We start from the raw sequence: 27,426 nt of genomic DNA, 5'->3' as shown, positions 1-27,426 counted from the left end.
CCAGACTTCCCAGTCATCGGCTTTTGTCTGAGTTCATGGGGGCATGTTCTATTAAAAGCTTTGCATGTTCTGTGTTGGTATGCACTGCCCATCTTGATGCTTAGTTTCATAGAACCCAAATTAAAATAAAACAAAGCCAAACAAAAAAGCGCTGCCATTGAGTCAATTCTGACTCAAAGCGACCCTATTGGACAGATAGAACTGCTCCACTGGGTTTCTGAGCCTCATCCTTTTCCCAAGGAGCAGCTGGGGGGTTCAAACCATTGACTGTATGGTTCACAGCGCAATGCTTAACCCACCGTGCCACCAGGACTCCGATGTTAGTGAAAGAACCTAGAAATATTGATATTTACAGTGAACTATGACTACACACCTTGCTCAGAATCAGCGATGCGGTTGTCCAGGGAAGGCTCGTCCCAAAGGTTGTCTGCTTTCTCCATCTTGCTTGGATGATGGGTTACATTCTCTAGAAAGATGCTGCTTCCCTTTCAGAGCTGGCAAAGGCGTTCCCGCTTTCAAAGTCCCCCCATTCACTTATTCAGTCATCCGGCATGTGTCTGTGGATGACTGTGGTGTTGGATGACTTCATGTCCACAAGACACTCCTGGCGCGGGGTGGAGTCACATCTGTCAATCAAGTGGCAGCTTGATGACACCTCCCTGGGGGTGTGGCCTTTTGTATGAGAGTGAGGGACTCTGGAAACTGCCTCTCTCTCTCTCTGCCACGTTGCCTTTCTTCTCACTGGGAGTTTACTCGGCCTCTGTGTCTGTCTCCAGGGGTGGCCCCATGGGGGCTGCCCACCCCCGCGGGCTGTTGGTGCCCTGCCGTACTCCCACCAACATGGGATCCATGAGACTCTGCACCCACCAGCATACAACCTTCCTGTATTCCACATCACCTCTCCACACCATCAGCTCCAGCCACGTGATTCTGAAGAGGGACTTAGGGGCTAGCATCACACTTATGAACTTGTGTTGGACTAGACTGGGCAGCCTTTGTGATATATAAGTATTTCTTGATATAAAATTCTTTCTTATGCTATGGTTGTCACTGGATTTGTTTCTCTAGACAACCCAGCCTAGCACAATGGCTAAGACGGCCATGGCATTGGGTAGACAGCGATAAGCAAGCCGGGTCCTGCTCTCCTGGACCTTCGCTATTAGAGAGGGAACCAGGAAAGTGTCTCAGAAGTAGTTAAATCTCCGAGCAGATGGTGGAAGATTCTGTGAAGGAGACTCTGGGTGGGAAGACCGAGCTGGAGATGAAGGATGGAGATGCGAGTTCTGGCAGTAAGAGCGGGCAGCGCCGCTTCCCTAAGGGCTGACTGTGGATCCAGGTAAAGAGAAATCCTTGACCCTTCAATCTTTTCTCCTTGGATCATGATGTTGCTTATTGGTCTAGTGCTGAGGATTTTTGTTTTCTTTATGTAGAGGTTTACATCCATATTGAAGGCTGTTGTCTTTGATCTTCAGCAACGAGTGTTTCCAGTTCTCGTCTTGTCACTCTCAGCAGATAAGGGTGTGTCACCTACACATCGCAGGTTGTTAATGGGTCTTCAAGGAAAAGAAAGGAAAAGGGAGAGGAGTTTAAGATATTTAGAGGCTTGGGTAGAATTTGAAAGCCTCAATAGTGAATTTTCCAAATGACATTAAATCACATATTGATGTTTTGAGGATCCTAACTTAAAACAAACAAAAAACAATGAAGCCCTGGTCACATAGTGGCTATGGGCTGGGCTGCTAAGCTCGAGATCAGCAGTTCAAAGCCACAGGCCGCTCCCTGGGAGAGAGGGGAGGCTCTCTAGTCTGGTTAATGTTTACAGGCTGAGAAATCCACAGGGGCAGTTCCACCCTGCCCTGTAGGGTCACTGTGAATTCCAGGAATTGACCCCATGGCAGAGAGCTTTAACTAGACCAGGGCTAGTAAGTAAGGTTTATTTTGCTTGTCGAAATCAATGGATGTGCAGTGGCTCTTGGGAGTCTCCTCTGGAGCAGAACCCCACGTGTCATCTGCTCACTGCAGTCAGCGACTTCAGATCTTCCTCGGAGGTTGTGTGTGTGGTGGGGGGAAGGGAGAGGACCACTTCCTGGAAAGCAGTCATCTCAGAAGGTGGCATTTGAGCTTACGTTCAGGTTCCCAAAAGACCTTCTCATGGGGAGGATCCTGGAACAAGAATTGGGACTACAAGCCTGGAGCCCATCCACCTTACTCTGAGAGCCAGTGTAAAGAGGCAGGAGAGAGGCCGAGGGAGGACGGAGAGAGGCACTGGCCCGCTGTGCAGCTCCTCTAACTTGCCTTAGAGAGGCCTGAAGCCACCACTGTGAGTTGATAAGACCTCGGGAATTCTGTCTGCAGGGGACAGTGCGTGTTGACCCAGCACACACCTCCTCAGAGCCACAGGCCTGAGAAGAGGTGTGCATGGTAGACTAGTTAGCTCCTCAGGTGCAGGGACCTTGTAGCCTGGGAACAGCTCAGAGCTGCTCTGCTTCCAGGCCTCCAAAACCCAGAATCAGAGGACTGGGAGACAATCTCTACGCCTCACTCGACCGATAAATAGAATCATGGCCGCTAATGAGCCCAGAGCCCAGCCTGTGTTTCAGGAGTCAGACTTGGCTGGGGGAAGTCTGCAGCCTTACATAGACTGGAGGGTGAGATGGGGCCAGGCTGAGCAAGGGCCACCTGACCAAGAACTGGTTAGCAAAATCAGAAGGGCAGAAAGGATGCTGGCTTTTGTTTAGCCTCAGAGGCGTGGGAAAGGGAACAAAAAGTTGCGGCCAGGTTAACCGACCCCAATGCTGTGTGCACATGAGTGGGCATGAGGCTGGGAAGGTGACCTCAGGCCTTTCCAAACGCTGGCCACGAGGGGGCGGTCAAGCTCAGCAACGCCAGTCCCTGGTAGCCTAGGTGGGCGACATGCCTGGGAAGAAGGAAGAGACATCCTTATCCCAGTATGGGAATTGGGTTGGGTCTGTGCTTCCCGGGTGATGGCAAGGAAGGAGATGCTGCTTTCTAAACACCGTCGCCAGCACTACTGTCGCTTCCGTGGCTCCTGAAGGAGGATTTTGACTGCACTGGACGTTCAGGTCTACAAACAGGCTAGCTTACGTTAAACACCCCACCCCCGCCCCATCTCTGCCACCCTCTGTCTGTCTCCAGCGGCCCTCCATGCAATGACCCCCTGATGCCTTGCACCCAACCCTGACCACCAGTTTAAGCTGAACAGGAGGTATGCATCGTGCCTCTTTCTCTGCCTAAGGAGTCTCTCTCTCTCTCTCTCTCTCTCTCTCTCTCTCTCTCTCTCTTTCTCTCTCTCACACACACACACACACACACACACACACACACACACACACACACACCACGTCCCTCGTGTGCAGTTCAGAAGGAACTATGTGTGAAAATTTAAGGGCTGTCTGACAGCCCAGAAACCCTTTCGGAAGGATCTGTGAGAATTTGACTCTCTCACCAAGCCAACATGGGCCACTGGGCGCTTCTGTTTTTCTGGGTCCTTTTGTCTGGATGAGGATCTCTGGTTACACATTGAGTTGCTAACCGTGAGGTCAGCAGTTCAAGACCACCAGCTGCTTCTGCAAGAGAAAGAAGGAACTTTCTGCCCTTGTAAAAGTTGTAGCCTCAGAGACCCTTAGGAATGGTCCACCCTGTCCTCTAGGGTCGCTGTGAGCCCCGTCAGTGTCATGGCAGTGAGTTTGGTTTTGGCTTGTCTGGATGGTGGGATTGGCTAGGTTAGGTGAGAGCTGAGAAGGGGGGCAGAGGGTGTTTGTGTCCCTCTTGGGTGATGGCCAGTCCAGCCTGCATTCCTCACACTGCTGCGAGCCTTACCCTCAGCTGCTTGGCTGGGCCAGGCCCGAGAGAGGCAGGGTTGAGGGTGGGATCAGAGACCCCAGGAGTGAGTACAGGCCTGAGACAACCGATGGTGCCTGCTGCTTATCTCCCAGGCCAGAGCCTTCCACAGCAGGGCCTGCAGACCGGCTTCTGTGGCGCTCTGACCACCCTGCAGCCTCCCATCCGTGGCACACCCGAGCAATGTCCTGAATCCATCAGCCAGAGCCCAGCAAGGAGATGAAAACCACCGATAACCTGAACAGAGAGGCTTTACTAGAAAGGGTGGGGGACGAAGCAGAACATTGCTAATCAAATCACGGAAATGGTCAGAGGAGAACACTCCATTATAAAAGAAGCACATTTAGAAAGCCCTACTCCCCACTGAGATGGGAGGGAGAGAGGAAACCAGAACACTGAACTCACCGCCCTCCAGTCAATACTGACTCACAGCCACCCTGCAGGACAAGGTCCCATGGTCCCTGCAGGTTTCTGAGACAGTCACTCTTTAGTGGTATAGAAAGTCCTGTCTTTCTTCCGTGGAGTGACCAGTGGTTTTGAACTGCCGACCTTTCTGTTTGCAGTGCCACATGTTACCACCACACTACCAGGTATGCTGGAGGAACAAGGCGATGTCTACAGATTAGATGCTCAGAGGGTGGTCCCAGTGGACTTCTGAGGGAGGGGCACCAGCCAGTTGGCACTCAACCTCCCTGCCCTTGAGCCGATTCCCACTGACAGCGACCCCATAGCACAGGATAGAAATGTCCTTGTGGGTTTCCAAGACAGTGACTCTTTATAGGAGTAGAAAAACCTCATCTTTCTCTCTACCAGAGTGGCTGGTGGTTTTGAACTGCTAACCTTGTGGGTAGCAGCCCAACGCAGACCATTAAACCACCACTAGTGTTTAAACTATGCACAACAAAGATAGTTCGACAAGAGTTGGGAAAGACTCCAGCTGGACCAGATGCTGTGATGAGAAGGAATTCCTGCGATCGGGGTGAAGAAGGATTGCGTGGGCGTTGCTTAGCGCAACAGGAAGAAGTAAGGGAGCCCACAGAAATGAGCTTCCAAGAAGAGGTAAGCCCAACGTGTTCCTTCCCATCCACAGAGCCCAACGTGAGGCTGCTTGCTGGCCCAGCCACAGTGCGGTTTGCTGAGTTCCGGCCCAGCTCCCGAGGCAGAGCATAGGAGGGCAGCTTGAAGTCGAGAGAAGACCAGCACAGTGTGCTTGACATGAACAACAGAACTGGTTTCGGAGGCGGGCAAGGAGAAATGAGAGGGACATCACCACTATCTTTGTTTTCCTTGCCATTTTTATTGCTGATACACCAAGACTAATGAAGGTTTGATGGGGAACTTCTAAAATGTCAGACTGATGCCTGAAACCATAAGGCCTATGGGGGTTTGAGCACAGTAAAGGGGCCCCCTCTTGATCATCAGATGAGAGAAATTTCTGGATGTTGGTAAAATACGAGAAGCTTCTCAGATCAGACCTTCCAAAGCTGGACTACCGCAAATCAGAGAGCTGCCGCCCTCTTGCGGACATACGTGGTTCTACAGGAGGGCAAGGGGATCCCACAGCTCTGTCTTGACTTCATCTCCCTTCTTCTGCACAGCCCCGGGAATGCCCTGCTGAGAAGGCTCAGTTTGACCCTTTGAAGCAACTGCAGGAGTCCTCTGCTCGGGTTCATGGTGAGGGTGCTCGAGGGTCCTCAACGTCTTCTGGCTGAGATCCGGATTCACCCCCTAAGCAACGAATGGTAAGTCATTCAGTACCCACAGCCAGGTACAAGCCAGCCAGTAGCTGAAAGGGATGGGCTCACGCAGACATTTCCACTGGGTCTGGAGACCTCCCTGAAACAGGGATTGACAAACGTTCCCCACGGATGGTCAGACAGCAAATACGACAGAGCTGCAGAAGAGTGGGTAGAAAACAGAAGGAGATAAGAGAGTTCTCCATGAACTTTTATAACCCCCCTCATATTTGATGCTTAGAGCCACGCAGTCTCTGACCATGGCTACTCCCCGCTGCTGTCGCAGTGCAAACGCCACGATCGGACCAAACCAAACCAGAGATGGAGCGAGGGGCAGAGGCTGCCTGGGAGCCAATAAAACTTTATTGATGGTCCCCTGGATTTTAAATGTCAAAAAGTTTTACATGTCATGAAATGTTCCCTTTTCATCTACATTTTACTCACATAAACACGTAAAATCCCTTCTTAGCTTGCAAACAAACAGCCTTGGTGGCGCAGTGGGTTAGCATCGGGCTGCTAACCACAAGCTCAACAGTTCAAAACCACCATCCACTCTGCATGAGAAGGACGAGGCTTACAGAGGCAGTTCTGCCTTATCCTGTAGGGTCACTCTGACTTGGAATCAACTCGATGGCAACGAGCTGGGTGTTCCACAGGGCGTCCTGGGCTGTAATCTTCATGAAACTAGGTTGCCAGACTTTTCTTCCGAGGCTTCCGGGTGAGCTTGAACGGCCCACTCCTGGGCCTGTAGTTGGCTACACTGCTGGCTTTGGCCAGGGGGCAGTAGGTTGGGGATTCCTGAGCTAGAATGTCCAGGAATTAATTGAAGTCCTGGTGAACTGATGTGACTGAAGCAACCACTACACTACTTTGCTCTCTCAAAACTCGCTGCCGGTAAGTGGATGCTGACGCATCGTGACCCTCTAGCACAGGACAGAACTGCCCCTGTGGGGCAGGCCAGTGGCCTTGAACTGCTTATCTTGCTGTTAGCAGCCCTATGTGTAACCATTATGCCACCAGGGCTCTGACTACCTGCTAGTCATGAGGAAGTCACATTGTTACCCACAGACCCAGCAGGGAATGGGTCTGCTGAGCTCTCGGGTCCCTGGTTGGCAGTTTATGCAAAGACACTGTTGCTGTGGTCCTTCAAGCGATGCCAACTCATCCCAACCCTATAGGACAGTGCCCACCCGCCCCTAGAATTTGCTAGGCTGTCGCTTCATTGGGGGAAAAAGATGGGCTGTCTACTCTCATAAAGACGTGCAGTTTCAGAAACACACAGCGGGCAGCTCTGCCCTGTCCTAGAAGGTGTCTATGAGCCAGCACAGACCCAATGGCAGGGAGTTTGAAGCAGTATGGGAGCAAATATTCGGAGCCTCTGAGCAACCCATCTCAGTTCCCAGCTCCATTAGCAGCTAAGCCCTGGTGGTCCCTTGGCTAAGTGCTTGGCTGGCTTCACCCTGAGAGAGCAGAGGTTGGAACCCCGCAGCCCAGGCCCAGGCGGAAACCGGTGCCCTGCTCCATGAAGACCACAGCCCAGGAAACCGATGGGCAGCTCGACTCTGCCTCTCACCGATGCAAAGGGCCGGACTGCACTCAAGGGCACGTGCCGCCCTGCCAGCGAAGCTCTGGCCCTCGGCTCTCCTGTTCCCCTGGAGCTGTGTGGGGCTGTCTCTACGGGAATGAGGCGTTCGCATGTGAACGGAGTAAGTATTTGATGGGAGCCGAGCAGGCCTCTCCACATATACAAGAAGGATCCTGCCTGGAGATCTTAAACAACCCACTCTCTCACCGCATGGAAACTAGCACTGGGTTTCCCAAAAATACAAGTTTTGTTTGGTTTTCCAGGAAAATCAATCATTCTGCAGAGGCAGCTGCCTGCACTGTCACTTACATGAAGTGGCGGCTTCCTTTGTTCCCTGCACATGGAAACACACACACCGGAGATGTACACGGAGAGAGAATGAGTCTGCAGAGCATGGAGGGGTGGAAAGTGACTTGGTGGGAAGCAATCCCGGCTTTAGTGCATTACAAAGATTATAAAGGAGGAGCTGAAGGGTCCAGGTTACTATTCCCCCCTCCCCCCCACCCCACCCCACCCCCAACATCCACAAGGAACTCTGGAAGTTCAGGTGACAACCTAAAGCCAGACAGGTGTTGGGGGGGGGGTGTGGGGAAGATTTCCCTGTGTCCTTTGGGACCCCATCAATGCCAGCCTTTTCTCATCTTCTTTCCCCACCTCTGTCCCAGGGCCTCCCTCCTGAAGCCTCTGCAAGACACTTACCTGAGTTTGTTTCCTAGTGAAGGGGACAGACATCTAAAGACCAGCTTGTAGTGGCCTTGGTGCAGACACTGAGCAGCCTGTGCAGGGCGTGGGAGCACTCATGAATATCTGGTCTGACAGCAGAGATGGATGGATCGAGAAGGAGATGAGAACCCCATGGCAGGAAACCAAGACACAAACACACACACAGTTAGTGAGTGGATGCCGACTCATGGTGACCCTATGTATGTCAGAGTAGAACTTTGGAGGTTTTTTATGGAAGTTGATAGCCAGGCCTTTCTTCTGAGGGACCTCTCCATGGACTAGACCTTTTAACCCAGTGGTTCTCAGCCTTCCTAATGCTGTAACCCTTTTATATGGTTCCTTGTGTTGTGGTGACTCCCAACCATAAAATTATTTTCCTTGCTGCCTCATAACTGTCATTTGCTGTTATGAATCATAATGTAAATATCTGATATGCAAGATGTATTTTAATTGTTACAAATTGAACATCATTAAAGCATAGTGATTAATCACAAAAGCAATATGCAATTATATATTGTGGAATATTTATTTCTAATGACAAATAAATGAAATTTTGTCTTGAAGCACGGTGTAGCACGGGTAAAAGTCTTCATGTCGAGTACTCATATGTGGGTGTATCTGCATGTGGGAGGACCAGCCTGGAGATGGATAGAGTGATGTCTTGGTTCCTAAGACCACCGGAAATGTGTTTTGTGATGGTCTTAGGTGACACCTGTGAAGACCCACAGGTTGAGAACCGCTGCTCTAGCCGAAAGGTAGGCAGCTAAGTTTGCTAACTCCCTACACCACCCAGGGACTCTGGCCCAGAACAAAGCTTGCTTGAAAGCACAGCATGTCTCAGAAACTTCCCTGGAACAGCTTGGGCCTTTTGTAGAGAGAGTGTGCATGTCGCGGAGTGGGAGAAGGAAGGAGGGAGAAGAGAGGTCAGAGAGACCAAGCTAGAACAGGAGATTTATGAAGAGAAAGAGGCCGCTCCCTGGAATGTGGGTCCAGAAGACCCAACATGTAGGTGTGAAGGGAGCAGGTGAGGCAGGGAGCCAGGTAGAAGCTGTTTAGCCCCAGCCCCTCCAACAATGTGTGTGGTGCGCCATGGCCCCATCCCTGTGCTTGCTTGGGGAGGCTTCATCTCCTGAGGAGTTAGTCTGAGAAACTCACAGGGGCCACTCTATGCTCTAATCTTACCCTGTCCCAGAGGGTCTCCAGGAGTCAGAATGGACCCAGAGTAGCCATGAGTTTGCTTTTTTAAAATACCTGTGCTGGATCCCATTTGGGAATGGATTTTCTCTGTTGTGTTAATGAGGCAGGATTAGTGTGGGCACCTCTGAAAACAATCGCAGTTGTAGAAACAGGCAGCGGAGCAAGTCCCAGGAGATGTGCCAGGGGTCTCTTTCCAAGGACCCAGGAAACAAGCTACAGAGACCGGGGCCCATGGTGAGAACGCCTTCCCCTGCACGTGGGCTTCTACAGCCTCCTTACCTCTAGTTGTCAAAGCCACGCACTTGCCCTATTTCGCTTAGGGCGACTCGAGTTTCTGTGCGAGGCCCCCTCTGGGGCCAATCCCACAGTTCTCATCTGTGCAGCCTGTCCAGTCCCGCAGAAGTCCAGCCAGGCTGCGCTGAGCTGGCCCCTCCCCGCCCTTCTGTCTGTCCGGAGGTGAGAAATACTGTCAGCCCCCGGGCTGCGGGATGGGGGTGGGGTGGAGCTGGGGAGACCTGGGGTGCAGCCCCTGGCCTGTGCCTGGGAGTGAGGCAAAGGCTACCCAGCGGCGGCCAGAGGGAAGGAGCTGGAGGTGCCAGAGAGGCTCCGAGGCTGGGCTCCTCCCTCCCCGCCCTGCCCAGATGTTCTGGGAGACTCTGGCTGAACTCTGGAGCACGCCCATCTGGGTTTCTGGCGAGCATGGCAGTCCCCAGGGTTTGCACTGCCGGGCTCTTCACCGCTGCTGGCCCAGAACCAGGGCTGCCCGGCGTGGCCCTTGCAAGGCCTTCCGGCTGCCTGGAGGGTGGCTTGGGTCAGGCACCTACCTGCAGGTGCTGCCAGGACCAGAGGCAGAGGTGTGGCCTTGGCCGCTGGGAGTTGGCTGCTCTCAGCAGGGGCCTAGCACTCTGCAGGCAGACGTTCAAGGGCGGATCTTGCTTCACTTGCATATGAAGTCCATGAGCTAATGGATGTGAAAGCATTATGAAATGGCCCTACCCTTCTCACGGCACCTCATCCCCATGTGCGTCCTTGGGATTTCTGCTCCTGACCCACTGTTCCCCTTTCTCCTCAGCTTCCAACTAACTGGACAGGGATCAGTGCTGCCGTAACCCAACTACCCCGAGGGGCGGGCGTTTCCAGACATAAATGCCTTCTCCCACAGTGTAGGAGACCAGAAGTCCAAACTGAGGCTGCTAGCTCGAGACTTGTGCTCTCCCACATCTGACAGAAGGTCCTCAGCTCTTAGCTTCTGCTCCTGGGTGACCTGGAGGTGTCTTGGCTTCTTCCTTCTCTCACCTCTACTTCTGCTCCCATGTTGAATCTCTCATACATTAAAAAAGAGGTTGACTGGAGACAGACCCTCATTCACATAACAAAGATAACTCATCCCCAAATGGGATTGTCCTCTCAGATGGTAGCATGAAGGTGAGGATTTATAGCTCACATTTAGGGGAAACAATTCGACCCTGAAGAGTCCAAGGATGGATCCCCAAATTCATGTCCTTCTCAGACGCAAAACACAGTCACCCCAACTACATCGTCTGAAATGTCTTGAATCAACTCAGTCCCAAAACCTCATCTTCTGAATAATCTAAATCAAATATGGGTGAGATTTTACGCACATTCCATCCACGTTCATCTGTGAACCTGTGAGCAACAGACTATACGTTATCTGCTTCCAAAATACAGTGGTGGAACAGAAACTGAGGTAGGCCATTTCATTTCCAATGGGAGAAATTAGAGAAGACAAAGGGATATCACGGACCAAACAAGCCCCAAACCCTGTAGAACAAATTACATGAGCTCTTGAGGTTTAAAAATAATCCTCTGTTCTTTGAGGCCATCAGGGCAATGGTGCCCTGCTGTCTATACTCTGGATTTTGACCACGGCCCCTAGAATATGGGAAGAGAGCCCTCAGCTCTGCCTTCCAGGCCCCGTGGGATGCCAACTCCACCCCCTGGGCTTTGGGTGGCCCCATTCACTTTGTCCATCTGAATGGCAATCCCATCCCCTCAGCACCAACAGGTGTCATTCTGCACCTTGGGCATGGCAGCCAAGCCTGTTCAGCTTTGGGTGTCCACGCCATCCATCCCTAGCACACCGTGAGTGCCCCACCCAGACTCAGAAGCGGGGATGTCAAAGTCCCAACTCTTTGAAACCTGGGAGCCTGTGTCCCTCCCCTAAACACCCCAAAGGCCAAGGCCACGTGGTTTGAAACAGGGTGGGGTCTGCCTCTCATGTTCCTTCCAACAGTGCTGTGGATGTCCAAGTAGCTCCAGGAGTCCTTATTTTCCTGGAAGACAACTGGAAGAAAGAGCTGCATTGGCCCATTTCCTGCCTGTAGAATTCCAAGAGGCAGGCCGTCTTCTCTCTTTTCATGTTTTCTCTGTCTCCTTCAGCCTATGTGGATGAGTTTTCCTGCTGTGGGAGTGAGTTAGATCCATTCGTTACAGGCCTGATCCCTTGAACCAAAGCTGTGAAGGCACATCCTAGGTGAGGATGCTTTGTTTGATGCAGTGGAAGTTGCCAGATCTTTCCATTCGGTTTGCATGCTACACAGTTCAGTCTTGAGCTCGTGTCCTCCCTCTCGCGTGTTTGCTCTCAGGGCCAAGGAGAAGCCAGGCCTGTGAGCTTGTTCAGTCACAGCTGATGAAGCCAAACCCTGATTTTCACATGTTGAGTGATCCAGAATTTTAACTGGGCCAGAAAAGCTTCTGGAATGGGAGATTGCAGAGAGGTGTAGCGAGGCCTTTCAGGAGCCTGACTTGTGTAACCCTGCGTTATGGCCGGGCCTGTGGAGAACGACATGTATTGGAAGGGATGCGGTTGGCCACCATCTTTGGGCTAGGTGTCACTGTTTCCACTCAGCCGGCCAAGAGATGTGCTTGCTGTGCCTTTGTTTTCTGAGAGGGATGTTCCGTTTCCAGCACAACTTTCACCCACAAAATTTCCCAACTGGTTAGCTTTCTGGGTCAACCCACTTTTAAAAAAAAAGTCCATTCATGTTTGCTTCAAAGCCCGGGGTGAAACCATGAAGTCCCTTGATGATCTTGCGTAAGAAGCTTCTCAGCTAGACGTCCAGCTTCACTACTTACAAGATCCACCTTCTTAATACCAAGCATTTGCGCCAAGTTAAGACAAGTTTGTCACTTTCCCCTCTGTGTAGAAAGCACTGCCCCTCTTTTGATGGCCAATCAATCCTATGTTCATTCTTTCCCCGTCAAAGCCTCACCAGGAGCCCAGCCTACACCCACGTGTCCAGCAGCAATCTGCTGCCCGCACCACAGGGTTTCTCTACGGTGACAGAGACTCTCTGTCTCGGTCCTCACTTCCCTCGGAGTGAACCACCTTATACGCTCCTAAATCTACCAGCAGCCTCTACAAGGAAATCTAGACATTTACTCTGGGACACCTTAAAATCTCTGCCTCAATTACAGAAACCCTACACATGAGGACTTACCCAACAAACGTATCTTCTCGCCGCCTAGGAGGTTGGACATCCCAATTCAACGGGCACCTTTTCTCCCTGGTGGATCTAAAGGAAAGTCCTTGCCTCGTTTGAATTATGCTCCTGGGCAATCGTCATTCTGCTCACTTGTTTAATCTCATTTATATCTCAAAAGAAATATACTCAAGAGAAACCCGACATCAATCCTACCTCATGAGTACAGCAAAGACAGCCGACTCCCCAATAGAATTGTATCCACAGGCACAGAGGGTCTGGTTGATAACATGTTTTATACCCTGCACCCATTGCCAAGGAGTCGATTCTGATTCATAGTCCCCCTATAGGACAGAGTAGAACTGCTCCTGTGGGTTTCCAAGGTTGTATATTTTTACAGGAGCAGAAAGCCTCATCTTTCTCCCTTGGAGCAGCTGCTGGTTTAGATTTTCTGCTGACCTTGTGGTTAGCAGCCCAACAAGTAAGCCACTACCACCAGGACTCCACTAACACATACTTTGGAGAGACATAATTCAGTCCACAGCACTGATTCCTATTTACTCAATCTTTGAGATCTCTCTCTCATTTATCCTCATTTTAATTTCCTTCATCTTTGCTCTGGTCCCAGCCCTATATTTCTCACTTATACTAGAGCAATCATGTCTATCTTTTTATCTCTCCTTTCTTCTTCATTTAAATTCATCAGCAGTACTAGTGCCAGATTTGATCAGCTTGAACTACACTCCTGACTTATTCATACTCCTTTGATCTAGAACTTGCAAAGGTTCCCAACTGCTTAGAGCAGTGGTTCTCCACCTCTTTAATGCAGCGACCATTTAATACAGTTCTTCATGTTGTGGTGACCCCCAACCACAGCATTATTTTAGTTGCTACTTCATAACTGTCATGTTGCTACTGCTATGAATTGGGCGACCCCCTGTGAAAGGCTCATTTGACGCCCAAAAGGGTTGCGACCCCCAGGTTGAGAATTGCTGGCATAGGGAGTAATGTTAAGTCTGGCATGCAAAGCCTCCTGGTCTGCTCCGTGTCTTTCTGCTCAGCACAGCTTTCTGCCCTCTGTGCTATGCTGAAGTCATACCATCCACCGGAAATGCCCTCAACTTCAATAGCCTCCTGACAACCCCCTCCTCCCCCCTCTTATTAGGGCTCCAACAGGGCTGAGGATAAATTATTTGCAGTTTAAGAAGTATGGAAACGGAATCATATTGTAGATGCATTAAAAAACCTTTCATTACAGTGACTGGGTGACTGCTTATTCATGGACTGCGGCACCAGGCTGAGGCCCAGGGTGTGGGAGAGGGACGGTGCATTGTTGACCAGCATGGCCACAGGGACCTGTAGCTATAAGGACAGACTTTATCTTGCTGTTCACTCAAATGAATCCACGATCACAGCTCTAGTTGTGGCAGGGAAGCATCTGCAGATTGGTTATATTTCCATTTTCACCTCAGCTACCAGAAAGCTCACTGGGAACTTTGATTGACTCACAGTATCGATTTGCTCATTCATCCATTGGTTCACACAGAACATGTCCCAAGTACGTATTTAGCACGAGAGTAAATCAAATCATGGTGAATAAACCATGACCCCTGCCCTCAAGGAGACAATTACCAATCCTTATATTTAGCATATCTGCATTACCTGTTGTCCCTCGTTCTAGTTTTGTAGCTCGGTGTTGTTAATTTCCCATACAGGTCGTCAGAAGAGGTGAGGTACAGTTGATATGTAGAAGCAAACATAGGCAGATACTGTTCACATTAAACACAGATGTGGTCCTCATTGTCCTAAGTCACCTATTTTTGGTCTTCTGTTACAGGCCCTCCCCTAAAGCTATCGACCCGTTGCCATTGACTTGATTCCAACTCAGAGGACGGAGAGGAACTGCCCCCCGGGGGAGTGTCCAGGGCTGAATATTAACAGAAGTAGATTGCTCCCCCTTTCCCCTGGGGGAGCGGTTGATGGTGCGAACTTGACAACATTTTGGTGAGCTGGTGAGCATTTTAATAATGCACCACCAAGGCCCTAGTTATCTAAATATACACGCCCTAAGTGCCTTACAATGGTGTTGCTTTTGTTAGTGTCAGTTTCATCTAGTAAACACCAAAAACAAGTAAACAACCTCACCGTCTTCAAGTCTATTCCAGTCCATAGAAGCCTGTAGGACGGGGTGGGACTGTGTCTGCAGCCACAGCATAACTGAGTACGCCACTCTCAGCAGGGCGCTCTCAACCAGGATATTGCTGCCAGGCGATTATTTGGGGGAAGAAAGGCCTTGCTTTTCTGATCCAAGTACATCATTTTCATGGAAAAAAAATCAGATTCTCTTTTGATAGTGTCTTTATGTCACTCTGTTATGGACTGACTTGTGCCCCCCACAAAAGAAATGTTTGCCGAAGTCCTAACTCCTGCTATCTGTGAGTGGGATCTTGTTTGGACAGAGGATCTTGGGAGATGTTCTCAGCTATGGTAATGGGAGGCTGTGCTGGAGCAGAACTGCCCTTTTGGGTTTCCACGTCTGTAAATCTTTAGAGGAGTAGACAGCCTCATCTTCTCCCATGAAGCAGCTGGTGGTTTTGAACTGCAAACCTTGAGCTTAGCAGCCCAACTCAAAATCCAGTACACCACCTGAGAAATCATCATCGCCAGCTAACATCACATGCCTCACCACAGAGAAATAATTCTAGCCATCACATTACGTGTGACTTGGTTAAATGTTTGCCCCCCCCCCAAAAAAAAACAGGTCAATATTTAAGTTGATAATTCTGTATGATCCTCAAATGATGCTATAAAAATCCAAACGGTTCTTGGACAAAACAAAGTTCCCCACTCCTGCCCTAGAGCTTTGGGAGAGTTGACACTCTTAACCGGCAGCACTGTGAGGAGGCTCATTTCTGTCCTCATAAGCTACCCAGCTTGTCCGATTAGTGACATCAGTCTAGGAACCTAAAGACCCACTCCCAATAAGTATATTCCGACCCTACACAGCAGAGTCTTTCCCCTGAGGGACGGGTGGGGAGTTCAAACCATCAACCCTTGGGTTAGCAGGCGAACATTTTAACCACTGTGCCACCAGGGGTTCTCAGGAAAGGGATACTGGGCTAGTTAAGGTTTATTGTGCCAACCTGGCCAATAAACACATGTGGGATTAATTGAGGGGCAGTTTAATTGAAGGGTGGAGAGATAATTGACTTGGTGAGCCTTGCCTTTCTGGTTCTCAGGTCTCTTGCTTTCTGATGGTGGAGCCAGGGTTCAGCTGCCTTGGCCAGTTCTCTACCTCAGCTGGTAAGGCTCATTTCCTGAGAGACACCCCTGAGGAGAAGCCACCTGAACTTACCCTGATGCAGCCCTGGGTGCTGGAACAGCCATGTGGAGACCCCTGCCAGTGCTGAGATGCTTACACCTCCACTGGATTCAAAGACTTTCTACCCACTGGTCTGTGACTGTCCTGCATTTGGCATCATTGTGCGTGGTTTGTGAATTTGAGGAGGACTTTGTAGATCAGTGTCAGACATATGGGTTAATGTTAGACTTACGGGTTTGGGCTTGGAGTGGACTGGGTTGAGATACTTTCTTAATGTACACTTACTCTTTATAGAAATCTCTCACTTAATACACATATGAGTTTCTGTGGATTTGTTTCTCTAGTCTACCCAGACTAACACAGATACACACTTCAGGTCCTTCAAGGAAACAAACAACAAAATAAAAAACAAATTTTCTGTCATTGAGTAGATTCTGACTCAGGAGGACCCTATAGGACAGTGCAGAACCGCCCCTGTGGGTTTCTGAGACTAGCTCTTTCTGGGAGTGGAAAGCCTCATCTTTCACCAGCAGGGCAGCTGGCTGGTGGCTTCAAACTGCTAACCATGGAGTTAGCAAGCCAATGGGTCACCACTGCAGCACCAGGTAAATTAGGTGAGATACAGAAGTCAAGCAGCAATTGAACAAACAGGGCTTCTCTAACAGGAGAGATCTGCATTCGGGGCTGGGGAAGGAGGGGTGGGTGTCCCCACTATTGTCTCAACTATTGTCTCAACAGCCATTCTGGCCTGTTGTTCCTGGGGGGGGGTGGAGATGCAGTGAGCACCCCCCTTCTTACAGCACTTGTAAGAAGTTGGGGGTCTTGGCTCCCCATAAGATAAGCGACTCTCTACGCCCACAAGCACAGGGCTGTCCTTGGGACCATTGCCTGCACATTTCACAGCTGCTGTATCCAGCAGTGGGCCCCCAGCATAGCCAGTCTCCCTAATGCCCCACTGGGCCTTGAGCCCATGGCCTCTACCTCACACATTCTCTGCATTGAGACTCTGATGGGGCCCAGGAACCACGCACAGTGGGAAGGGATGTCATGGCAGCTCGCCTCTCTGTGATGTGGAGGTGGGGAGTTCACATCTGTGTCTCTCCCCAGGGTCCTGCTATTTGTGTGAAGTTTCACATGTTGGTGTCAAAGATGTGGCTCTGGGGCCCCAGCAGTGGAGGACTAACCTGCAGTCCGGGGACTTTTTATGGAACAGGTGGAATTTTTCTCAAAGAAATGCCTTCTCAGAGCCCAAGACCATGATCATCTGTGTTAGTCCGGGCTGACTAGAGAAACAAATGCGCAGACATTCATATGCGTATAAGAAAGAGTTTTATACAAGAGAGCAATTGTGTATTGAGAAAACATCCCAGGCCAGTACAGATCAAGTCCACGAGTCCAATATTAGCTCCTCTGCCCGATACCAGTCTATAAATTCCTCTTCAGAATCACACAACACATGCAGTGAAGCTGAATGCAGGAAGGTCACAGGCCAGTGGGTGGAAAATCTTGTGGATCCAGTGGCGGTGGAAGTATCTCAGCTCTGGCGTGGGTCTCCATGTGGCTCCTCCAGCTCCAGGGCTCTGGCTCCATCAGTGTAGCTCCATGTGGCTTGTCAACAGGAATGTCAAGCAGAGAGAGTATGTGTCCCGCCTCTAGGGAGGAAGACAGGAGTTCCCAGAATCCTCAGGAGAAGGCCATGCACACACAGAGCCCTCAGTGGCTATGACCTGATTGCTGCTCTTTCACCCAAGTTGACAGGAGATTATGTAACTGCAACATCATCCCTCCGTGCCCAAGACTGCCTTCAATTCCATTCGCATCCCTTTAATTCAAGTCCTATCCTCTGGACACTTGTGTCCGTGAATTAAGTCCAGGATCTACAGAGTTAAATAAAAGCATTGTGGCAAAGCAGCTTACAAGTTGCGCTCTTGACCAGAAAAACGTTAACAGTTCAAAACCACCAGCCCATCTGCGGGAGAAAGAAAAAGCTTTCTACTCCCCTAAAGATGTACAGCCTCAGGAACCCACAGGGGCAGTTCTACCCTGTCCTACAGGGCTGGTGTGAGTTGGCATTGACTTGGGGACAGTAAGTTGTGGAAAGGGGCGTAGTATCTAGTCTGGCATTTAGATTTTGTTAACTTGAACCTGTGTGACACTGTTGGGATGGAGTCCAACCTATCAATCAGGTCACGATGCCGGATAGAGCCTTCTTGGGAATGTGACTTTCTTTAAGAGAGACAGTGAGAATTTCTTCTCTCTGCCTCCTCTCCCTCCCTGCTTGCTGGGTCTCTGTGCTTTCCTCCAGGGCAGCACCATTTGGGGCACTGCTCCCCAGGCCGGTGATCCCCTGCTTCTCGATTCACCTTTCTGCATCACTGGCCTGCAGCTACAAGAGTCAGTGGGAGGCCCTGGCTAGCAGCCAACCCGTGGACTTGAGTTGGACTGGGCTGAGATGCCTTCTTGATATAAAATTCCTTCTTTTGTAATACTTTCTTATGCACATATGAGTATCACTGTTTTTGTTTCTCTAGACAACCCGTCCCCAACATATCTACTAATACAAATTGGAGCTAAAACTCAGTTCTCAGTGTCTGCCTGTCACTGTGCTAGTTATTTTTGGGCGGGGGTGGGGGGGGTAGCACAAGTCCTGGCTCAGCCGTGAATTGGAATGAATGCAGTTGTAGTGGGTTTGAGTTGGTTTGATTTCATTGAGCACATGGACGAGCATTTCAATGATTTCCTGGGGAAACTCGGCTTTGGGGAACTGAAGCAGCTCTCCCTAGGTGAGTGGCAGAGTTGGAAAGCCATCCCAGGCCTTTCTGACTACTCCAGGGACCGACCTTCAATAGAACCTCTCCGACAGTACCGCCCATCCCGGGCACAGATTTATAAAAGAGGAGGAGAAAGAAGAGGAACACTTCCTGGACAGCAGTGCCTAAAATCATTAGATCCCAGGGCCCTGGAGAGAAGACCAGGGCAAAGCTTCCTTCAGAAGCTGTCTCCTCATGGAGCTACTGGGGGGTGTGGGGTGGGGCTTAACAGGTAGTTGAGTGTTCAGTTGGCTAGGCAGATTGCTCATATCCAACCTCTCTTTATCTTGGACAGTATCTCTCCAGTACTATCTTATTTCTCCCCTGGTACAGGCCAGGGCACCGGGGCAACTAGAGGCTCGGGAATTTAAGATGAAACCTGCTTACAAAAGCCTGAGCAAGGGCTTGAAGGCAGGCCTCTCTGGTTCAAAGGCCCATGCATGCTCTTCCCAGTGCATGCGTTGGGGCATCCTCCGTTCAGGCAGCACATGCTCGCTGGCTCTCCCTGCATGTTCAGGACTGGTGTGTGCAGAGGACAAACAGCTGACTTGTACTCTTTTTCAGGCGCTCATGGGCCAGCAGGGAGGTCAAGCAGGTGTGCAGAGGATTGTACTTCACGGTCCCTGTCTGCAGTGTTGTGAACGGCATCTTTGTTGGCTGCAAAGTCGCTGGATGGAGCAAAAGGTTAATGTTCTTGGCTGCTAACCGAAAGTTTGTGGGTCGCGACCCTTTCACAGGGGTTGCCTGATTCATAACAGTAGCAAAATTACAGTTATGAAGTAGCAACAAAAATAATTTTATGGTTGGGGGATCAGCACAACATGAAGAACTGTATTAAAGGGTCACGTAGAGAGGTCATCTCTTAGGGAGATAGCCAAATGGACCACACAACCAAGGTTCTTACCCATAAAAGGGGGTGCGACTAGGAAACCATCTGTGTGAGACCAGAAGGTCAGCACTCACTCTGAGGCAAAGATGAGATCATACGGGGACAGGGAAACTAGAGCCCAGGAAATGGAACAACCAGAGCACAATGAAAGAGAGTATTGACACCTTATGAAAAAAATGCCTCTAATGTATGGGTGGAAGGTGTCCAACGGGAGCTTGCTGCGAACGCACCAACATATTATTACAAACAAAACAAAAACAACTCTCTCAAGCCTCATTCCACTCTGACACCCAAGGGTCAGCCAGGGTCCGCTTGACTGGATGGCAGCTGGTTTCCCTGCTGTGTTGGACGGACACCTTGGGCAGTCCTTGCCATATCGGGGTCCTGGCTCATGCAGAGGGGACCGTGCTCTGTGTGCATTGCCTGGCTCCCCTTCTATTCCAGGAGCTGGATTGAGACACCCCTCCTCATCCCAGAAGGGACAGAGAGCAATCTGGGTGTCAGGCTAGGGCCACGGGTCTCCCAGGAAAAGACCCCACAGCCAGGGTAGCTGGTAGCGGAGTGTGCCCCCACCCCGCCCCGCGGTCTCTGTCTGCCTGTTAGCGCACCGCTGTCCCTGTCTGGGCAGTCAGCGTTCTGCTTTTCTTCCCCTCACTTGAAATGCACTTTGACATTTTCGAACAAATAACACAATTTTCCCTTTGTGTTTCCCTTAATAAAACACAGAAATGAGAGCAAGAAAAAGAAAGTAAAAAAACATGTTCCTGTCATCTCCACTCTATAGCCAGGCCGGCCCTCCCTCTCCCGGCCCCTCCCTCCCACCAAGCATCCGTCTCTGCCTCCTCCATCCTCACTCCTCTCCCCAAAAACTTGGCCGCAAAGATTCACGAGTCTGATAGTTCTGCTTTTATGTTTTCTGCCATAGGAAGGGGCAGCCACAGCTGGTCTGCACATCTCATCCCCATCTGCCACACACGGCTCTTTGACTGCAGACAGATGATGGTGGTGAACAACACCAGGGTCGGGGCATCTCCCACTTGAAGAAGCACCCCACAGCTGGCCAGGTCTCTGCACACCCTGTCTCGGGGCCCCATGGATGCTCCTCCTTCTGGGGCCCTTGCCTCCCTTCCCCGGGGATGGCGGCTTCCAGGTCCACTTGGCAACAGCCCCACATTTTCCTCCTTTAAGGAAAGTTCTAGGCTGACATCATAGGCCCTGGATCTCCTGGAATATTCTTGAGGTTGCAAGTGTCCTGAGGGTTGGAACAACCGCCTACTCCCAGCAGAAAGAGGTTTCGTTTTGACACTTGTATGCAAACAGCACATTGTCCAAATGCAGTTGGGGAAAGATGTGGCCCAGATGGAAAAGGACTTCAGAGGCTTTGTTAGTAGCACAAATGAAGTCACTCGGCAGGGGCAGCCCCTGAGAATGCTCACACCAAACCAAGCCACACTCATGGGTGTGCTTTTGCTTGAGCAAGGAAAGAAACATGTTTGGAGAAATACTTTATCGCCAGATATTCGCAACACACCTGGGCGCCATGGTTCATGGCAGAAGCAGATTAGGAACAAAGGGGGCAGCGTAGCCAGGGCCCCTCTGGCCAACATCACCAAGACCTTGGGAGGAGGATGTGATGCTCCCAATGGCTGACCCAGAGGAGTGCATGTCAGCCGAATGTCAACCAGAGTCACACTACTTCCAGTAGAGTCACACCACTGTAGGTCCGCTTCCAATTCCCAACTTCTGTAATATGAGCAGTCTTTCTGGCAGCCACTTACCAGTTTACTTCACAGGCACAGATTCTCAGGAGCCCTGGCTGCTAACTGCAAGATATGCTGTTCAAAACCACCAACTGCTGCCAGGGAGAAAGATGGGGCTACCTACACTCGTAAGAAAGGTATAGTTTCGCAAATCCTCAGGCCAGTTTTACCCTTTCCTGCAGGGTCACTGTGAGTCGGAATTGACTTGATGGCAGTGAGTCTGGTTTTGGTGAGCACAAATTCTCAAAGGAAAATACTTCTTTCTGATAAAAGGGAGAAACTGGCTTATTCTGTGTAGAGGAGGCCTGGACGCTGGACTTCTTTAGCTAACAAAGTAAAATAATGGCCGTTAGTGTTTTGCATGGAAAACCACCAAGGAGCCACCTCTCTGCTGAGCTGGGTAGGTTCCAACCTGCACCCTTTGGTGAGAAGATGAGCATCTGACCATTATGACACCAGGGGTTCTTTGATGGCATCAGGGCCCATCAAGTGACTGTGAAAGCTGGTCCCCATCATGATGATGTCTAAGGACCAGCTGGAAAGAGATGCTTGCACCTCAACTATGCACCCTACATAATCTGACTGCCTTCCTGATGCATGGGCTGTTTGAACGATTTGGACCATACCCCTCCCCTTATCGATGAGAATCTATCTATTTGAAGGCTTTGCTCAAAAAGGAATACTCTTTCTACTAGTTATACACGCTTCATGAATTTAAGACTGATAAGGGGTTGAAAAGCCACCTTAGCATTTAAAAATAATCCTTGTGGTTGTTATTTGCCCAATTCTATTTTTCTTGCCTAACTTTGATTTGATATATTAAGAACACTTGCGTTTCATATTTTCTTTCACATCCTTCTCTACCTGGGGTGGCAAGAAGGACAAAGAGCATGTGTCAAGGGACATGCCACCAGCCAGCCAGGCAACCCCAGGCAAATATCCTAGCCGCTCTAAGCCCCCAAGATTCATCTTAAACCACGGATAAAACTATTTGTTCTGCCTGCCGCACAAGTTTGTTGTAAAGATCAAGCAACATCAAGTGTGTTAGAAGTATCTTGAAAAGTATAAAGCAACATGCAAGTGTAAAGTATTACACTCTGTGCCCTTTTCCCTGGTCCTCTGAAATCGTATTGAGGGTGGGGCCTGCTCTGGCTGGTGGAAAGCACTTACCATGGTGAGTGAGGTCATGCTCCAAAAGCAAATTGGAGCAAGTTGCTGCCCACGTGCTTTCTTTAAAAAGAAGGATGTGGTCCTGTCCTTGGAGAAGGTAATCGAAAACGTTTGCTATGTGGTATCATTCTCTGCTTGGATTCATTTTGCCCAAGCGCCTGCCAGTTTCAGCTCTGCTCAGTTCAGGGGCAGTAAGACACTCCTGGAAATCTGATCGAATCCAACCTTCCCGGCCTACTCAGTTGGTTGACACAGACCCCGTGGACTCCGGGCTCCTTTTCCCTGATTGCTCCTATTTTAGCCAGGTTTGTTGTAAAGACTAAAAGAGTAACCAGACCTGGCATGAGATCGAGATAGGTGTTCTGTGATAGCCAGTGTGCGATTTTATTGATTGAGCATCGGCCAGGCATGATCTTTCTGGGATACACAGACGATTAAGACTCTGACCTTATCCCTGGAAGGACTTAAAGTCTATCATTGTAAGGAAAAGCTAGCATGCCCCTTCCTAAGCATGCCCCTTCTCTCCCCTACCTCTCCCCCCCAATACTTTGTCTTCCCCCCACCCCCCAAGCGTGCTCCTCCGATGACTTTTCTGTCATGGCGGGCTCCGTGGCTGGGCGTCAGATTGTATCTAATCTCTCGCAAGGGCCAGGTTTAAACGTTGTCCCTGGGTGCCGTGGCAGCTGCACACCCCACTGGTAAACCGTTTCTAACTTATTTGCGATCTGAAACGCGGGAAGCTGTAAACTTGCGGGAGCTCCAGATGATGGAGAAGGGCTCCCAAGAGCTCCGAGCTGCTGGGGCCAGGCAAGCGACGTCTAGGCCCCGGTGGAGGCCGGAGTTGAGTCTCCCCTCCCGTGCGCGCCGTCCTTACTGTCGCTGGCTGGAGAGCGGCTGGGCAAGAAGCGTGCTGTCACCTCGGTCCAGGTGGCGCGGAGACCTCGGCCAGGTCTCAGCGAGGACGCGGAACCGCGGACGGCGACTGGGCCGGCGCGCCTGGAGTTCGCAGTTACACGTGGAGGGGTGGAAACTTCAGGCGTCCAGGAGGTCGCAGGGGTGGAGGGGAGCACCGGCCACGGTGGCGAGGTGGGCCGCGCAGCTTCGCTCCGAGAGGGAGCGCTACGGCCCGGCCGCGGGACGCGCTCCCAGCCCCCCTTCCTGCGCACCCCACCCCCTTCCCTCCGCCGCGCACGCAGCGCCGCGGCCCCGGACAGAAGCGGCCGGATCCGACCGAGCGAAGCAGGGCCCGACTCGCACCCAGGACCGGGAGCCCCAGGCTTCCCTCGGAGCCCGAGCCTCAGAGAGACGACCGGCATCCCCTCCGCGGAGAAGCGACGCCGCCGGGCGGGACGTCCCGAGAAGGCTAGGAGCCGGCGGCCACGGCCCGGCCCGGCCCGGGCGTGCGGAGCAGCGGAGCCGGGGAACGGCGCTCGCTCGGGCTCCCTCCCGGGCGCGCCGGAGCCGGGGCGGCCGCGCCGACTGCAGCCTCGGGCGCCGACGCCTACCGGCCGCCGCGCTCCGCAACTCGCGTCCGCTCGTGCCGCCGGAGCCGGCGCGGCCAGCAGGTAAGGCAGGCAGTCCCGGGCGCGCAGCCGGCGCGGGCGGGCGGCTCTCGGAGAGTTGACTTGAAAGGCGGCCAAGAGGGAGACGGGTTTGCCGCGGCTCCTCCCCGAGGCGGCTCCCCTGCTCCTGCCCACGTCGCCCACCCCGGCCGACCGGCCTGCCGATTGCCCGGCGCGCCGCAGCCGCGCGCCTCCCAGCGGAGCGCACGCTCGCGGAGCCCGAGCCGGCGGCACCTCCTCGCCTCTCTTGCCCTGTCCCTCCCAGGTCGGGGCAGGTGAGGGCTGCCGCGGGCACCAAAGAGCGGGGAGCGGGCTATAGACCCGGTGGTCCCGCCCGCCCCGCCGAGGCCCGGCCCATTGAAGACTAGCACTTACTCTCTTTCCCGGGTTCACACCCAGGTAGCCACGTTCCTGCCAAGGCGTCCCCAGGGCCCGCACCAGTGGAAGTTGGGGCGGAGTCGGACTAGGGATAGGAAACCTGGGCCTGAGGGCAGGGAGGGCGGGGGGCTGGGGAAGGAGACACGCAGTTGGGGGGCGGAGGCCTAAGTACATAACGCGCTGCCTTCGAGTGAAATCAGATCAGTCCAGCGGTTCTGGGTGACTGGTCTGTCTCGCTTTCCCTCCCCATTGCTCTGGGCTGGACTCTACTCTGGGGTTCGCTCAGGTCGTCTTGGACACTCCCTTTGTCCTTTCCCAGGAGTGCAGCGTCTTCGGGCTCCTACTCCTGGCGGACAGGGACCTACTCCTGGCGGACAGGGACCGTAGACGCTTCGATTCCTCTCGTCACCAGGTCCACGCGGCCCAGTCTGACCATGTTGGACGGTCTGAAGATGGAGGAGAACTTCCAAAGCGCCATCGAGACTTCTGCCTCCTTCTCCTCGCTGTTGGGTGAGCTTTCAGGCCGGGCGCCCCAGGCGCACCCTTTTTCTGCCAGGCCTTTGGAGGCCAGGAAGCCCTGCTCACTGGGCTCTGGGCGGCGGTGGGGGAGCTGGTGTTTCCTTTTCTGCATCCAGTGGAGCCCCTTCTCTGCGGTCTGTCAATTCGTCTCCCTGGGTTAGCTTTTCCACCCCAAACCAACAAGCCTTTGGTCCATAAGTGTCCGGCACCTTATTCCCCAAAGCCTCAAGGGGTAGGCGGGATTGTTTGCAGGCGTTGAAGTGGCAAATGATTAAGAAGTCCCAAGACTGGGATTTTAATCATAGAGCTGACAGACTTCAGCCTCCCTCTTCTGGGCAGCCCTCCCTCTTCTGGGCAGCCCAAGGACGGGGATCCCAGACCCCAGGCCTTTGAGCTCCCAAGTTCGAAGCAGTTTCATGTCTTCACCAAGGCAGCCCCAGTGTCACTTTAGGGCACAGAGGTTAGGCTTTTCCAGGCGGGCGGGCAGCGCCTCCAGGGGACTAGCTCCCGTGGCGGGGCTCTGCCTCATCTTTAATTATCTGGAGCTGGATCCCGGGTCCGGCGGGCCCCCTAGTCCCCAGGCCCCTTCTTAGAGACCACGTAGGAGCGATGTACCAAAGACCCCAGCAGTATCCACTCGCGAGTCTCCCAGAGCTGGAGCCAAAGATTATTGCTGGGAGTGGTTCCCTTCTGCCCCTTTTCGTCTTTGGTGAAGATTTGCTGCCTCTGAAACCTTACCTAGGGTTGCTATGAGTCGGAATCCACTCAATGGCTGTGGGCGTTGGGTTTGGCGTTTGCAAACCTGGGGAATGGGTGTTTCATTTTTATTTTACTTTTGTAGATGGAGGGATTTTCGTTTTTTATGCTTTAACCTCTTTCCTTCACTCTCAATTGCGAGAGCGGGGTGAAATCGTAGGACTAGACAGTCCAGTCGGAGACAGCACAACCTGGAAGGACTCTCTCACCACCTACCCCAGATGAAAAGACAAGAAAGCATTCTACTCTCCCCTCTTTCAGCTCTTCCAACTGAAACAGCCGCACTCGCACTCAGGGAGCCCTGAAAAGGCGCTGCCAGGGCGCCTGCAGAGAGTGCCTTAACAGGCACACTGACTGCCTTTGCTTGACTGGCCCCCTCCTCACCCAGCGCCAGAACACCCAGACAGGCAAAAAGGAAAGGAGGTTTTGAGATTAAGAGCGATCTCACTCTTAAATGTCAAAAGTTTTCCCGAATTATAGCCCTGCCTATGCCCCTAAACCTCTAGCCCAGCTCTGGACCCTTACCTCCAGAGAAAAATGTAGCTGAGGAAAGGGGAGGGATTGAGACCCTTTGGGAAGCCACGCTGAAGATTTTGGTACCAGGGATAATATCTTCCTTAATAGCTGTGAAATGTACCTGCACAGGCGGCCTAGTCCTGTCTCAAAAAAGAAAGAACACACACACACACACACACACACACACACACACACACACACACACCTTCTCTTCCAAACCAAAGGAACGTAGCAGATAACAATTCAACGAGTTAGACAGAGGATTCCCTGTTTTCACTGAGCCTGTTTGGGATCAACTGCACCCTAAGCTGAGACTCCTGCCTGGGACTCTCCAGGCATTTCTGGGCCCTAAACTCCCGTCCCCTCCTTTTCTTTCCCTTATCTGGGTATCTCTTAATTATGACGAAGAAGCAAAAGAATCCATTTGCTTTTGGCCGCTCAGCCAAGTCCCAGCAGTTTGGAGTCCACTGGTTTCCACAACCCTGGGTTTGCTTTGGAAGAGACTGTTACCGTTTTCTCCTTAGGCTCGGGAATTTTTAGAAGGACTCTATCTATTCGTTACCCCTAAGAAAAATTAGAACAAAATGAATTTTAACAGAAGAAACAAAAAGTCATTTTACTCGCAATTTGAAAAATAGTCAGCAGAGACAAGCGTAACGAATGATATAACGAGGAACGCTGGTGTGATAAATTTGGGAGGCCTTTGCAGCCTTCATTTTACGCGGTGCGCGCACGTTTGCGCGCTTACCTGGGAACGCGTGATCATTAAAGACCACTCGGTGATTTCTGCTCCCTCTCCCGCCTGGGCTCCAATCTTTCCCACCACATCCCCGTTCATTGGAAATGTCCCTTGGTTTGATATCTCTCTGCTCTCCAGGTCTCAGCGTGCTTGCTGATTAGGGGACTCCTTGAGGCGGGAGGCGGGGAGTCGGCTCCCGGCGGGCCTTGGAGGTGTGGTGGTTCCAGCGGGGTCGGCTCACCGCGGGCGTCTTCTTGTTGGCTGCAGGAAGAGCGGTGAGCCCCAAGTCGGTCTGCGAGGGCTGTCAGCGCGTCATCTCGGACAGGTTTCTGCTGCGGCTCAACGACAGCTTCTGGCATGAGCAGTGCGTGCAGTGCGCCTCCTGCAAAGAGCCCCTGGAGACCACCTGCTTCTACCGGGACAAGAAGCTCTACTGCAAGTACGATTATGAGAAGTAAGT

The 27,426-nt window shown here is 51.8% G+C and overlaps 1 protein-coding gene across 1 annotated transcript in view; it reads left to right on the top strand.

Annotated features, from left to right (window-relative positions):
- The first annotated feature begins 24,870 nt into the window (after nucleotides 1-24,870).
- The window catches only part of LMX1A (LIM homeobox transcription factor 1 alpha), a 204,854-nt gene continuing 202,298 nt past the window's right edge, over nucleotides 24,871-27,426 (top strand). The window contains exons 1-2 of the mRNA XM_075540457.1: nucleotides 24,871-24,946; nucleotides 27,234-27,420. Coding sequence (XP_075396572.1) covers nucleotides 24,871-24,946; nucleotides 27,234-27,420 — 263 coding nt within the window. The remainder of the gene's footprint in view (nucleotides 24,947-27,233; nucleotides 27,421-27,426) is intronic.

The sequence above is a fragment of the Tenrec ecaudatus genome, chromosome 1 (assembly GCF_050624435.1).
Source record: "Tenrec ecaudatus isolate mTenEca1 chromosome 1, mTenEca1.hap1, whole genome shotgun sequence".
Classification (NCBI taxonomy): Eukaryota; Metazoa; Chordata; class Mammalia; order Afrosoricida; family Tenrecidae; genus Tenrec; species Tenrec ecaudatus.
This window is presented reverse-complemented; position numbering and strand designations above follow the sequence as displayed.